This window comes from Geotrypetes seraphini, chromosome 14, assembly GCF_902459505.1.
Source record: "Geotrypetes seraphini chromosome 14, aGeoSer1.1, whole genome shotgun sequence".
Lineage (NCBI taxonomy): Eukaryota > Metazoa > Chordata > Amphibia > Gymnophiona > Dermophiidae > Geotrypetes > Geotrypetes seraphini.
In genome coordinates, this window is record NC_047097.1 from 39,520,083 (window position 1) to 39,536,083 (window position 16,001).

At 45.7% G+C, this 16,001-nt stretch overlaps 1 protein-coding gene across 1 annotated transcript in view; it reads right to left on the reverse strand.

The window, feature by feature from the left end:
* MPHOSPH10 (M-phase phosphoprotein 10) overlaps positions 1 to 16,001 on the reverse strand; it is a 77,775-nt gene that overhangs the window by 48,062 nt on the left and 13,712 nt on the right. The window contains exons 2-4 of the mRNA XM_033920107.1: positions 13,455 to 14,121; positions 1,842 to 1,948; positions 1,230 to 1,428 (exon numbers count right to left, since the gene is read on the reverse strand). Coding sequence (XP_033775998.1) covers positions 1,230 to 1,428; positions 1,842 to 1,948; positions 13,455 to 14,121 — 973 coding nt within the window. The remainder of the gene's footprint in view (positions 1 to 1,229; positions 1,429 to 1,841; positions 1,949 to 13,454; positions 14,122 to 16,001) is intronic.

Consider the following 16,001-nt stretch of genomic DNA (forward strand, 5'->3'; position numbering starts at 1 on the left):
TAGTGAGTAAATATGAACCGATGATGTTCATTACCCCAGTAAAGACACCAGTATAATACGGTGTTTGAGGTTCATCGCTCGCTTCGTAATGATATCTATATGACTTGTTTCATATATCTTGGCTCAGTTTAGAGAGAGATTTATTTTTGTTGAGCAAGATTCTTGTTTACAACAAGATTCTAGTTTACAACTATACCAGCTCTTTCACTGTGTTTTAGTATTTTGCACTCTCTCACTGCCCCTTTTACCACCACTCTAAAAGATACAATATGATATACAGAGTACAATAATATCAACAGCAGAATGTGTTTGAGGAAAAACAACTAATATAATGTGATACTGTGAATCCTTAGTGTGGGATAAAGAGGTATAGGAAGCCAGTTCCTCCACAAGAAGAGGTCAAAGGCTCCAATGCTCAACTTGGCTCTGGATTTTTTTTACTGGCATAAGACTTAGCTCGCAATTTTAGCCACACACCTTCATGGGAGTTCACAAGCGTGCAAAAACAATGTAATAAGTTTTTGTGACAAGTGGCATATAGTAAACTACAAAATAATAATTATTTAACTATCCACCAACACAGCCCAATGATAACAGCCAAAATACTGAAATGAACACAGGTTTTATAACTTAGCTTATATCGAGCACTGCTTTGTTCATTTGTCACAGCGGACACCAACAATTCTTTCATCCACCGCCGAGAAAATGTGTAATGGTTCAATCAGGTTTGGTTTCAGGGCAAACTGCCCCTTCCTCAGGAACCTCACAGAGTTTTTTGTGTTTTAAGGTCAAAAAGCTCAGAAACGCTGCTGTGCACGCCATTACTTGTCACCACAGCGTTACGTTCTTGCCATAGAATAAGGTAATAGTATGACAGACATCTACTGGTACTCATCATGGCATCTATTTCATATCTATTCTATAAAAGTAGGCACCCACCTTTCTCGTTACAGAATCCTAGCACAAGTGGCCAAAAACATGCTTATCTTTAAAGTGAAAGGGCTTATACCAGCATACGCCTAGATGTCAGCACGAATGCATGCACATTCTAGTTTCTATACTTTACATGTATGCTTGTGAGCACCACTCAAGCTCTGCCCATGCATACGGCATCAAATCATAGTATTTTTTCTGCTAGTTAGTTTCTCTAAGAAACCATTCATGCACCTTCTTGTCACCTACACCTAAGCAGCTCCTTAGAGAATTACTCCATAGTATCCTAGAATCACCTTTTCTTGTCTTTTCTCAAAGGAGGACTTGGGTTCGACGGTATCTTTCTCCTTCCCACCAAGTATCTCTGTAACATCTTCCCCTTCACTGTCGTCAGACAGGTCAAAAGTCACTCTCTTTGTAGATTCTTGCACGTTCTCCATTGCGTCTTCCATTGCATCATCTTCCTCAGTGTTGTCATCATCTTCTGCTTCACCCCTATGGCGCATTATTTAAAAAAAAAAAAAAAAAAAAGACATCACCAATGAAAGCATATTGCATCACCAAGGACAACAATTTCAGATCTTTTCTCGGAGGAACCATGGGAAAAAAAAATAAAACTGAAAACACTCCCAGTCTCACACTACTATCAGAAAATATTTCGGAGGGAAGGGGAGGGGGGGCAGAAAGCCTTTAATGTGCTCTTAACTAGAAATTACATGTTCTCCACACTGATGTTTGTATTCTCTACTATAATGCATTTAAAGACAAATTTTATTTAAAATAACTGGACATTAGAAACTGAGCATAATTTTCAGCGCCCACTGACTTATGCAAATGAGACGCCATCATGATCCACATCCCCCCCCCACCTAGTTAGAAATAGTACTAGAAGGTATCTGAATGCATACTCTCCCAATGATGCTTCTTCCTCCACCACTTCACCACCATCATCCTCTTCCTCCTCGACTGGATCAAAGTAATCCTTGTACTTCAAGTCTCTGGAACTTTTAACTGGCTGCAAAAAAAAATGAATAAGGGAAGAGATGTCCATTATACAACTTTCACATAGTTCCACACTTGGTTAATTTATGTTGGAGCCAGTGGCATAGTAAAGGGGGAGGCAGTCAGCCCCAGGCGCCGTCTTGGTGGGGGCGCTGGCAACCGTCCTCCTCTCCACCCCCTCCGCTCCTTAGTGCAAGCACCCCTTCCCACATACCTATTTAACGTTCCCTGTGTGAGCAGCAACCCCAACCTACTGCTTGCGCCAGCATCAGCTCTTCCTCTGATTTCACTTCCTAGATCCATGCCTAGGAAGTGACATCAGAGGAAGAGCCGATCCTAGCGTGAGCAGCAGGTTGGGGTTGCTACTTGCACTGAGAACGTTAAAGAGATATGGAGGAAGGGAAGGGGTGCATGCGTGCAGCAGGAGGGGGCAGGGAAGGAGCGGATGGGGGAGAAGAGGGCAGGGGAGGGGCGTCACCACCCTGGGCGCCTCCCACCCTCGCTATGACACTGGCTGGACCAGTCTATGCTAAGAACCTTGAATGAGCATTCCACTTTACAATGTGCTGCATGAAATTTAAAATGATTGAAAAAATATTTTAAAAATCACAAGCCAATTCACCAAAGGTACAGAGCAAAAGTAAACTCTAAAGATTCTACATGCCTTTGTCCAATGGTTGGACCAAGGATCATATACTCCATTCATTGAGATTTACCCCTTGGTGCATGAAGCACCAACACTCCAAGGAATGGTGGTTCAACAGGTTAAACTATCTAGCAAAGAGAAGACTTGATCAGTGAGCAAATTTTAAAATACAAAACCTGATCTTTCCAAATCTAAGTTAAGAAAAATTACACATTCAGACACAATGGGTATTTCCCTGTCCCCATGGGCTTACAACTGAAGGGCTTCATTTACTCATCTGCATTAATGCACATTATTGCATTAAAAACACACAATTAGGCCCGATTCTATAAGTGACGCCCTAACCACAGAAGTCTAGGAACGCCTAACTTAGGGCTCCTTTCATCAAACAGCAATAGAGCGTTTTACTGTGGGCCAGCGAGATAAATACTCCAACGCTCATAGAAATTGAGTGAGCATCAGAGCATTTACCTCGCTGGCCCAAAAAGCTCTATCAGCAGAACTAAATTGTTTTTAATTGGTTTAAATGGAATGGTAATTGACCACGCCATTAAAAAATGATTACAAAATTTATTTTAATTATCGATTTAGCTTGTGTGCAGATATCCACACAGTGCCTAGCAAAACCTAAGTCGAGGTGCCCTCCAACACCTAATGACCCCTATCTGAAAAGAAGACATGGTTAAGGGCAGAGAATAGGTGTGGTTGACTTAGGCGGTGGTAAATTAGGCTAGGAAAGCCCTAGCCTAATATATTAGCACCTACCACAAGGACACCTAGGTGCTACTAGGTGTGATTCTATAACGGACACCTAGTGGTTGACTGACAATTTAGGCACTGCTAGGTGATCTTGATAGAATCAGGCCCTTAGTAACTAAGTCCTTTGACAATAACAAGGCCTGCATTAATTAATGTATGCTAATACATTTAGCACGTGCTAGTAAATGTAGCCCAAAGTTTGTACCTGAGGCAAGGGGGGGTTGTGAAGTGATATGCCCAAGAACATGAGAAACTTGTCAGCGTATTTTGGTTTCCATGGTTCTCAACCTGCTGATCTATATAGATTTGTCTTTGACTGGGTATACTGGAACCTTGTATGGATGTTTGCTATGTATATATCCTCAGTAGGCCCCCAATCCTAAGAATATGAACTAAAAAGGCTTTTGCTTTGCAAACCTGCCAGTGGCTAGAATATTAACCATCCCACAGAACACGAGATTGAACACTAATGTCTTTCTTTACTGTATATCGGCAGGCACAGATCAACTCTTTTTATTATTTTTTATATAAATTCTGCATGCACAGCATAGCTTGAGGACATGTGTTTTAAACAAATGCATTATGAAACCTTTCTTGAAAGCAGTTCAGCCATGCCAAAGCTCTAGGGTACAGCTGATCGATTTTGTGATAAAAACAACCATGTACAAATTATGATCTATAAAGTTTTCACTTTCTAATAAGACATTTAGGTAATTTAGTACCAGGGTGTAAAGAGAGCTTTACTGATTCACTGATATTGCTATAAAACATACATTAGCCAGTTTTCATTTATTTTGGAGGCTACAAAACTAAATGCGAGCTGTACAGGCTTCGGGGCTACATTGCTATTTAGAATTCTCATATCTACTACTGTTCTGCAAATGAAGCAAAGTAAAAATCTTACATAAAAATTAGACTGCATCCTTGTAAAACTAAGATCCAAATATTCTATATCCAATCTAGATAAGTGCTAGAATGAATAAATTAATGTAATAATAAATGACCCGAGTTTGTGCACCAAGCCCCTTCCCTTAGCTTGTTTAAAAGCAGACTGAAAACCTAACTTTTTGATATAGCCTTCAATCCATAACCCTACTCCCCACTGCCCTCCAACCCAGCCAGCAGATTAGCTGTTCCCCATAACAGTATCCATGACATCCTGTCTGTCTGTCTATTTAGATTGTAAGCTCTTTCGAGCAGAGGCTGTCCTTTTGTGACTCTGCACAGTACAGTGTATGTCTGGTAGCGCTATAGAAATAATTAATAGTAGTAATAATTATATTTCAAGTTTCCAGTGCAAAGGCAAGCTGAGAAAATGCTAAATGTTTTGATTAGTGCACATTTCAAATTGTTTCAGTTTGTGCCCTTTATTCTACATTGGTGAATCAATTCAAATTAATTTGCTTTCTAAAAAAATCAAACGTACTGATTCAGTGAGTCCTGACACTTCTGGGTCTCCTAAAGCAGCAGCAGCAGCAGGCAGGAAGAGGCAAAGCTTGGAACAGGCTGCTCCTGGCCTGCCCTTCTGGGGCCTTCCCTCTACTGCATCACTGATGATGTCACTGATGACATGGCAGAGGGAAGCCCTGGCGGAGCAGGTCAGAAGCAGCCTATTCAAAGCTCTGCCTCTTCCTGCTGGCCACCACAACCGCTGCTGCTGCTTTGGGAGGCCCATAAGTCAGATCTCACGGTGGACGGTGGAGGGGGTCATTTGAGAGGTGCTGCACAGGGAGATAGGAGAGAAGCAAAGCTGCTCCCATGGGGACAGAAGGGAGGAAGGGAAAGCTGCTGCCCAGGGGGATAGGAGGGAGTGAAAGCTGCTGCCCAGGGGGATAGGAGGGAGGGAAAGCTGCTGTACAGTGAGATAGAAGGGAGGGGAAACTGCTGTACAGTGGGGAAAGCTGCTGTACAGTGGGATAGGAGGGAGGGAGGAAAAGCTGCTACGCATGGGGGGAGAGAGGAAGAATTGTTGGGCAAGGGGTGGAGGAAAAGAAGGGAGAGATGCAACAAAATGGTAGAAAGGGAGAAATCCTGCATATGATGGAGGGGAGGGAGACATGCATGGAGAAGAGAGAGGAGTAAAGGGCAGGGAGAGATAGTGCATGGGGATAGAAAGAAATGTTGCACATGATAATGGAGGGGAGGAAGAGAGAGATGCTGCATGGAGGGGAGGAAGAGAGAGATGCTGCATAGAGGGGAATAGAGCGGTTTGGAGAGAGAAAGAGATGGTAGACAGTGGGAAAGAAACATAAATATTGAATATGGTCATGGAAGGGAATGTACAGAGGTGGAAAATGGATAGTGAGCATGGAGAAAGAAGAAAATACCAAATGGGCAGGAGACCCTGGCAAGTGAATTAATAGAAGACAAATAGAAACCAGAGCCTGGGACCAACATGATTTGAATAATAAAATGGCCAGACAGAAAAAAACATTTGAAAAAAAAACGCCCCATTGGGTAGGAAAAGTGAATCAAATCAAAAAATCACTTTAATGGATCAAATCGAAAATATTTTCCTGAATCGGGCAGCACTAGTGTGAGAGAGAAAGTTATGGGGGTGTGAACAAAGTGTACAGAGACAAAAGAGATTGGTAGGGACCCATACCATAGTGATATGAAACAAAGAGGCAATTACCTCTTTGCTTCACCTATTAAATGGATGATATCACACAGCTATATCATGCTACCGAAAGGAAGATTGTTGGTTCTGGCAGAAACGTACAGAAACTTTAAGAGACTGATTTATTAAACTTTTGTTGACTACAGACACAGAATAGGAAGAGAGTCTTAGTAAATTAGTTTCTACAGTTGCTGATGCTGGAGAAAATTCCCCTCCCACTAGAACTGCACTGTGGCGGTAGGGTAGAGGAGAAATGAAAGGGTTCACCTGCTGGCTCCTAGATTCAGTGAAAATTTGTTGATGCCTGCCCTAATGCACTCACAAAAGAGAATAAAGGGTTAAGAACATAAGAACATAAGCAGTGCCTCCGCCGGGTCAGACCATAGGTCCATCCTGCCCAGCAGTCCGCTCCCGCGGCGGCCCAAACAGGTCACGACCTGTCTGAATCACCAGAAGGGGCCCCCTTGGTTTCCCATTGAGTCCTATCTTCCCATCGAAGTCCTAACCCTCCGGTCTTGCACATGCACGACCTGGTTGGGTTTCTATACTTATTACCTGGTTAGCTTTCTATACCTGTGTTACATCCCAGCACCTCTCTCAGTATCCCACGATCCCTTTATCCCTCAGGAATCCGTCCAATCCCTGTTTGAATCCCTGTACCGTACTCTGCCTGATCACTTCCTCCGGTAGCGCATTCCAGGTGTCCACGACCCTTTGGGTGAAAAAAAACTTCCTTGCATTTGTTTTGAACCTATCTCCCTTCAGTTTCTCCGAATGCCCCCTCGTACCTGTTGTCCCCTTCAGCCTGAAGAATCTGTCCCTATCCACCCTCATGATCCTGAAGGTCTCTATCATATCTCCCCTGAGCCTCCTTTTTTCCAGAGAGAAGAGCCCCAGCCTATCCAACCTCTCGGCGTATGGGCAGTGTTCCAGCCCTCTTACCAGTTTCGTTGCTCTCCTTTGGACTCTCTCAAGTACTGCCATGTCCTTCTTGAGGTACGGCGACCAATATTGAACGCAGTATTCCAGATGTGGACGCACCATCGCTCGATACAATGGCATGATGACTTCCCGCGTCCTGGTTTTATGCCCCTCTTTATGATGCCCAGCATCCTGTTGGCTTTTTTCGAGGCTGCTGCGCACTGCGCAGATGGCTTCAGTGATGCATCCACCAGCACACCCAAGTCTCTCTCTAGACTGCTGTCTCCCAGCAATGCCCCCCCCCCCCAATTTGTAGTTGAACAACGGGTTCTTTTTCCCTATATGCATGACCTTGCATTTTTCCACGTTAAAGCGCATTTGCCATTTGTTTGCCCAGTCTTCCAGCTTGTCCAGGTCCCTTTGCAGGTCCTCACACTCCTCCCTGGATCTAACTCTGCCGCACAGTTTGGTATCGTCTGCAAATTTTATAACCTCGCACTTTGCCTCCTTTTCCAGGTCATCGATAAATATGTTGAAGAGTAACGGCCCCAGCACCGATCCCTGTGGCACACCGCTCGTGACTCCCCGCCAGTCAGAATATTGTCCCTTTACTCCGACCCTCTGCAGTCTACCCGACAACCAGTGCTTGATCCATCTGTGCACATCCCCTCCCACCCTGTGGTTCCACAGCTTCCTAAGCAGCCTTTCATGTGGCACCTTGTCGAAAGCCTTTTGAAAATCGAGGTAAATGATGTCTATGGGTTCCCCATTGTCCACCCGACTGCTTATTCCCTCAAAGAAGTACAAAAGGTTCGTTAAGCATGATCTTCCCTTACAGAATCCGTGCTGGCTTGTTCTCAGTAGGCCATTTCTCTCGATGTGCTCGCAAATACCATCCTTGATCATAGCTTCCACCATCTTTCCTATAATTGAAGTCAGGCTCACCGGCCTGTAGTTCCCGGGGTCACCCCTCGATCCCTTCTTGAAGATAGGTGTGACATTCGCCAGTTTCCAGTCCTCTGGTACCTCTCCAGTTTTCAAGGATAGGTTGCAAACATGCTGGATTGTGCCCGCTATTTCTTGTTTTAGTTCCTTCAGAACCCTTGGGTGGATCCCGTCTGGGCCCGGCGATTTGCCGCATTTTAACCTGTCTATCTGTTTGAGGACATCCTCCTTACTTACCTCTATGTGTTCCAATTTTTCAGCCTGTTCCCCACTTATGAGCTCCTCTGAATCTGGTATGTTAGATGTTCTTCTCTCGTGAAAACCGACGAGAAGAACGTGTTCAACCTCTCAGCTACCTCTTTATCCTCCTTAATCACTCCCTTCCTATCCCCATCGTCCAACGGCCCCACCTCCTCTCTCGCTGGTCGCTTCCCCTTTACGTAACTGAAGAATGCCTTGAAGTTCTTCGCCTCCCTGGCCAGCCCCTCTTCGTAGTTCCCTTTTGCTTTTCTAACCTCCCGGTGGCATTCCTTTTGGCATTTCCTGTGCGCCTGGTGATTTTCCTCCGTTGGGTCCTTTTTCCATCTCCGGAAGGATACTTTTTTGTCATTTATTGCCCTCTTTGCTTCTGTTGAGATCCAAACCGGGTCCTTTGATCGCTTGTTCTTGCCGCCTTTCCTGAAACTGGGGACGTACATTCTTTGTGCTTCCTGCAGGGTGTCCCTGAAAAGGGTCCAGGCGCTTCCTACAGTCTCCATCCTAAGGATGTTTCTGAGCTTCCTCCCCACCATTTCCCTCATAGCAGCATAGTTCCCTTTCCTGAAGTTGAGCGCAGTTGTTGCGGTCCTCCTTACTGTGGGTGTCCCCCTTTCTAATGTGAATCTGATCGCATTGTGGTCACTGTTGCCTAGTGGTCCTCCCACTTCTACCCCTCTTGCAGGCCCCCCTAATCCGTTTAGGATGAGGTCAAGAGTAGCACTCCCTCGCGTCAGTTCCCTGACTAGTTGCTCCATGAAGCAGTCCCTCACAGCTTCTACAAATCCCGTTTCCCTAGCGCAGTTGGAGTGACCCGTACTCCAGTCAATCCCCGGGTAGTTGAAGTCCCCCATCACTGTTACACTTCCAGTCCTGCATTCTTGTCTCAGTTCAGCTTTCAAGTCGTGTCCGACTCCTTCCGGCGTACCAGGTGGGCAATAGTACAGCCCCAGTTTTATGCCTGCTCCCTTGTTTCCCGGCAATTTGACCCATAGTGATTCCAGCCCCTCTGCCTTCGTTGCCATATCCATCCCGACTGAGTAGATAGAGTCCTTTATATATAGTGCTATGCCTCCCCCCTTCCTGTGGGTCCTGTCCCTCCTGTAGAGCTTGTACCCCGGCAGCGCCACATCCCATTGATTCTCCTCTGTCCACCATGTTTCTGTAATTCCAATTATATCCAGGTCCTCCCCCTTGGCCACGACCTCTAGTTCACCCATCTTGGCCATGAGGCTTCTTGCATTTGCGTATAAGCACAGTAGGTCCCGTCGTTTTTCCTCCACCTCTGTATTTACCTGGGCTGCCTCCCCTTGAATTTCAGGCAGTTCTCCTGTTCCCTGTGCTTCTGCTTTGCCCTCAGCCTTTACCCTCATAGCTTTCGGTTTCCCCACATTCCCGCCACCCCACTTCCCCGCTTTTCCTCTGGGTTTTCTAGCCCTACCGGCCCCCTCCTGGGCTATCATCCCTTGAGCCTCCATTTGATCCCCCTCGCCTTGTGGCACCTCTATATTGCCCTCAGCTTTTGCCCTCGTGCCACCCAGTCCCCTTGTGTCTCTATGCCCCTTAGTCTCCTCCCAGCAAGCTCCCCTTACCTGATGTTTCCCTCGCTGTCTGATCATAAGATCCACCGGTCTCTCTACTTCCTCCTTGCAGTCAGCCCGTTCAGCATCTGTTCTGAATACTGTTGTCCGAAGCGTCAACATCAGATCAGCTGTCGGCTTTCCCCCTCTCCTCAGTTTAAAGCCCTCTCGATCTCCTTCCTCACATTGGCTGCCAGTAGTCTAGTTCCCGCTGTGCTCAGGTGCAGGCCGTCCCGCCGGTAGAGCTTACTCTTTCCCCAGAAGGACGTCCAGTTCCTCACAAAGTGGAAGCCCTCCTCCTGGCACCATCTCCTCAACCATGCATTCACAGCCTGGAGGTCTGCCTGCCTCTTTGCATCTGCTCTCGGTACAGGCAGGATCTCTGAGAATGCTATCCTCCGGGTACTCCGCTTCAGCTTTCGTCCCAAGACCCTGAACTGGTCAGTCAGTGTGGCCATGCTGAAGTTCCTCCGGCTCACATCATTCGTTCCGACGTGGATTATCACCGCAGTCTCCTCTGTCTCTGCTCCGTCCAGGATCCTCTCGATCCTATCAGTGACGTCTGATAGGTTCATAATCAAAACTTATACATGTCTAAAAACCCGCACAAGTCAGCGCTTGGATGACCTAAAAGACAGGTTGTCCAAGTGCTGATAATCAAATTGATTCTCTGGACGTGTTGCGGGACTTTTTAGGCCTCTGAATCCCGCTGTGCACCCAGAGCTAATATCTGGAGGAGTAGTTAGGGCAGTATATGTGTGGGATGTGGGCAAACCTAGACTTAGTTATCCTGCAGGGATAATCGAATGTTTTACTACACATCCTGGACAAAAACTTAAATGTTGTAAGTTAGATGATGTAAAAACAGGTATAAGTGCCAAAAAGGTATCCAAAGTGACCAGATAACCACTGCAAAGACAAATTAAAGACCCACACACACTCCCCCAGTGTTCACTGACCCCCCTCACACACCCACAAAGATCGGAATAAAAAAGTACATACCTATCTCTAGAACATCAGCACCTGGTATAGAAAAGCCTAGTAAAGCTGCAAACAAGTGTTTTAAATAGCTTGGGGGGTGGGCTAATGAACCATAGAGAGGAGGACCCAGGTAGAGAATTATACAGGGAGAAATTATTCTCCATCCCCGTGTTCTGGAATGTTCTTTTCCTGCCCCTGCACCATTCCTGCAAGCTCTGTCCTCATCTGCACAAGCCTCAAACACTTTAAAATCTTAAGTGTTCAAGGATTGTGTGGTTAAGACAGAGCTTACAGGATTGGAGCTTGGACAGGGACAACGACAAAACTCACGGGGATGGGATGGGGAAATTGAGTTCCTGCGGGGACAGGGAAAAATTTATCCCCATGTCATTGTCTAGTCCCAGGCCTATAAGCCACTCTACCTACTACATTTATGGTGAACAAGTCCGCCTACCAAAAACCCCTCAAACCCCCACTCTGCTGCCATAAAGGTGCCACCTGCAGCCAAGAAGGCTATTGGGTTTGTAGACAGTATAGTGGGTATAGTGGGTTTTGGGGGCTTACCATAAACTATAAAGAAGTGCCTTCTACGATGCCCCACTGCTCTGTTGCCATGTCTGGGTGGCTAGTCCATTACAAGATTGGCTCCTCCCACATTCAAATGGTCTTGTTCTGGGCATTTGGGACTTGGACATATTTTTGGTTGAAAATGTGGTATAAAGATGGATGGCGGTCTGCACGAACAATAGCCTGGACATCCAGATAGACTATTTTCGAAAAAAAATATGGGTATATATATATATTCCTACCAACGACTTTGAGCGTCTAGCGCCATATGTCTGAATCGGACTTTGACGTTTCTTTTGATTATGCACCTCCACGACTACAGGGTCATGTGTGTATATTAGGGTTTTGGTCTTCACTCTTACCCCCTCTTCTACGAAACCATGCTAACAGTTTTTAGCACAGAGAGCCGCGCTGAATGGCCCGCACTACTCCCGACACTCATAGGAACTCAATAAGCGTCGGGAGCAGCGTGGGCCATTCAGGGCGGCTCTCTGCGCTAAAAACCACTAGCGCAATTTCGTAGAAGAGGGGGTTAGTCCTTGAGGACCACCACCAAATGAGATTTTCAGGATATTCAAAATGAATATGCATGAGAGAAATCTGTATACAATGAAGGAAATAGGCAGCTGTTCTCTCTCTCTCTCTCATGGATGGATATTCATTATTACCAATTAACAATGCATCAATGGGACTTATTAATTACTTTCTATAGCTCTAATTAAATTACTTATACAACATACATTTCTAACTGGGTTAGAAACTGGCTGTCGGACAGACGCCAGAGGGTGGTGATTAATGGAAGTCGCTCGGAGGAAGGAAAGGTGAGTAGTGGAGTCCCTCAGGGTTCGGTGCTGGGGCCGATCCTGTTCAATATGTTTGTGAGTGACATTGCTGAAGGGTTAGAAGGAAAAGTGTGCCTTTTTGCAGATGATACCAAGATTTGTAATAGAGTAGACATCGAAGAGGGAGTGGAAAATATGAAAAAGGATCTGCAAAAGTTAGAAGAATGGTCTAATGCCTGGCAACTAAAATTCAATGCAAAGAAATGCAGAGTAATGCATTTGGGGATTAATAATCGGAAGGAACCATATATGCTGGGAGGTAAGAAGCTGATATGCACGGACGGGGAGAGGGACTTTGGGGTGATAGTGTCTGAAGATCTAAAGGCGAAAAAACAGTGTGACAAGGCGGTGGCTGCTGCCAGAAGGATGCTGGGCTGTATAAAGAGAGGCGTAACCAGTAGAAGGAAGAATGTGTTGATGCCCCTGTACAGGTCATTGGTAAGGCCCCACTTGGAGTATTGTGTTCAGTTTTGGAGACCGTATCTGGCGAAGGACATAAGAAGACTTGAAGCGGTCCAGAGGAGGGCAACGAAAATGATAAGAGGCTTGCGCCAGAAGACATATGAGGAGAGACTGGAAGCCCTGAATATGTATACCCTAGAGGAAAGGAGAGACAGGGGAGATATGATTCAGATGTTCAAATACTTGAAGGGTATTAACGTAGAACAAAATCTTTTCCAAAGAAAGGAAAATGGTAAAACCAGAGGACATAATTTGAGGTTGAGAGGTGGTAGATTCAAAGGCAATGTTAGGAAGTTCTACTTTACGGAGAGGGTGGTGGATGCCTGGAATGCGCTCCCGAGAGAGGTGGTGGAGAGTAAACTGTGACTGAGTTCAAAGAAGCATGGGATGAACACAGAGGATCTAGAATCAGAAAATAATATTAAATATTGAACTAAGGCCAGTACTGGGCAGACTTGCATGGTCTGTGTCTGAGTATGGCCGTTTGGTGAGGGATGGGCTGGGGAGGGCTTCAGTGGCTGGGAGGGTGTAGATGGGCTGGAGTAGGTTTTAACGGAGATTTCAGCAGTTGGAACACAAGCACAGTAATGGGTAAAGCTTTGAATCAGGTTGGGCAGACTGGATGGACCATTCGGGTCTTTATCTGCTGTCATCTACTATGTTACTATGTTATGTTAAAAGCTATTAATACATATTTTAAAGCATGCTTTAAAATATGTATTAATAACTTTTCTGTATGTTGAATAGAGATATTCTGAAAATCTGACCTGTTGGTATCCCTTGAGGACTGGGAGAAAGAACTAAGGAAGTAAATTGAACTGGCAAATCTCATGCCCCTTCTAGGATCTTTACCATCTGCCACCAACAGACTAGCAAGTTAATAAATTAGCACTAAGTAAATTGAAAACCATGTATAGCAAATATTTCTAAATAATTTTTACCTTCTTTCCTTGTGTAAGTAGTTCTTCCTCTTCATCATCATCAGAAAAGATGTCATCAAAATAATCAATCTCCTCATCTTCATCACCCTGCCTGCTGCTTCCCCTTTTGTCTTTCTCCAAATTGTCTAGAAAAGTTTCCATCTCAGCCAATTTGAAAAACTTATCATCTACTATTGACTTTTCTGATGGTCTCACAGCTCGTTTTCTGACTTTTTGAGTCTTTTGCTCCAGTTCATCAATGTCAAAGTCAACATCACCATCTGAATCCTCACTGCTAAATGATGCCTTTCTCCTCTGTCTAATTTTGCTTTTCTCGTCAGTTCCTTCACATTCTTCCTGGGTATCTTCACTGCTTTGGTCAGACTCATCCCCTGACCCCTCATCATTGCTGCTGGCAGCACCCTCCTCCAACACCAGCTTGTCCTCTCCACAGGTTTCAAGAAGACTAAGGCCTTTATCGTTAACATTCTTACCCACCACTATGTGAAAATAGTCCAGAACAGCAGCATTTTGAAGTTCTAGCTGTTGCCAGATCTGCTCCTCATCAAAGTTCTTTATCACCAGTTCTTTTAAAGGGCTGCCCTTCACTCCAGCAGGCTCTTGCTTGTGAAAATCATACAAAGCCTTTGTCAGCAAAGTAAATTCTGAAGCCAAGCCATCTTGTACGCTGATTGGGGAAAAAGTTGCAAAAAGAGGTGCAAACTAGTTAAAACTTGAAACTGACATCAAGATTGTAAAATTATGTCCTACCTGTTAATTTTCTTTCCTTTAGAAGCAGCAGATGAATCCAGAGACAAGTGGGATATAGCTCACATCGACCAGCAGGTGGAGATAGAGAAACTGATTTACAGTTGGCCTTATAGCCTGGTGTTCCTCCTGTTGAATCAGTTATACATTTTGCCCCAGCATCCCAAGAAAGGAGCATGAGCATTCAAACCAAAGGAAAAACTTCATTCCAGTGAAAAACCTTCTAATTATAAATGTAAGAAAAAATAATCACCAACCATATCCCAACCGAACCAAGAACCCAATAGATCAAGAGAGAGAGAGAGAGAGCGCGACCATCTGGGTGGGGCTCTGGATTCATCTGCTGCTTCTAAAGGAAAGAAAATTAACAGGTAGGACATAATTTTACATTCCTTAGCAAAGCAGCAGATGAATCCAGAGACAAGTGGGATGTAGCAAAGCAACTCAAACTGGGTGGGAAGCCAAAGTCGCCTCTGCAATAACCGAAGCGCCAAAATTTGCCTCCGCACAGGCTGCCACGTCCAGCCGATAATGCTTTGAAAAGGTGTTCCCCGAAGACCAAGTGGCCGCTCGGCAAATTTCCTCCAAAGACATACCACCGGACTCTGCCCAAGACGTTGCCAATGCACGAGTTGAATGAGCCCGAAGTTGTTCCGGCACGACCTTCCCTGCCAACAGATAAGCCGACGCAATAGCCTCTTTTACCCAACGAGCGATCGAAGCTTTCGACGCAGCCATACCCTTGTGTGCACCTGCAAATACCACGAAGAGATGATCTGACCGGCGAAAGTCGTTAGTCACTCCTAAGTAATGAAGAATCATACGGCGTACATCCAGTAGCCGTAACAACGCGAAACGCATCCCCCAATCCTCCTTCCGAAAGGCCGGGAGGAATAAACTTTGGTTCACATGAAACGAAGAAACCACCTTAGGAAGAAAGGACGGCACCGTCCGCACAGACACACCAGCATCCGAAATGCGCAAAAAAGGATCCCTGCAAGAAAGCGCCTGCAGCTCCGACACCCGTCTTGCAGATGCCATGGCTACCAAAAACACTGTTTTTAACGTGACATCCTTCAGAGTCGCCGCAGACAGAGGCTCAAACGGAGCCGCCTGTAACCTATTAAGGACCAGCTTCAAATTCCATGCTGGACAGGTGCGCTTCACCGGCGGACGGATATGGTGAACCCCCTTAAGGAATCGCACCACGTCCGGGTGAGAAGCTATTGACGAGCGAGACACCCGGCCCCTATAACAAGCAATGGCCGCCACCTGAACCTTTATCGAGTTATAGGCTAACCCTTTAAATACGCCCTCCTGTAGAAAAGACAGAATAGCCAACAGAGACGCCTGGAAGGGCGCAATACTCTGCTTCCCGCACCAAGTCTCAAAAACTTTCCAAACTCTAGCATAAGAGGTAGAAGTAGAAATCTTCTTCGCTTGAAGAAGAGTGGCAATTACCTGATCCGAATAGCCCCTCTTTCTCAACCGCGACCGTTCAATAGCCAGGCCGTAAGACCAAAGTGGGCCGGATTGTCCATGGAGATTGGACCCTGAGTCAGCAAGTCCGGAGTCACCTGGAACTTCAACCGATCGCCCGTCGAGAGTTGCATGAGATCCGCGTACCAAGGCCGACGCGGCCAATCTGGAGCCACCAGGATGACCCTGCCCTGAAAGAGAGCGATGCGTTGTAACACTCGACCTATCATCGGCCAAGGGGGAAATACATACAGAAGGGAATTCGGAGGCCACGGGAGAGCTAACGCGTCCACCCCCTCCGAGCCCCTCTCTTTCCGTCTG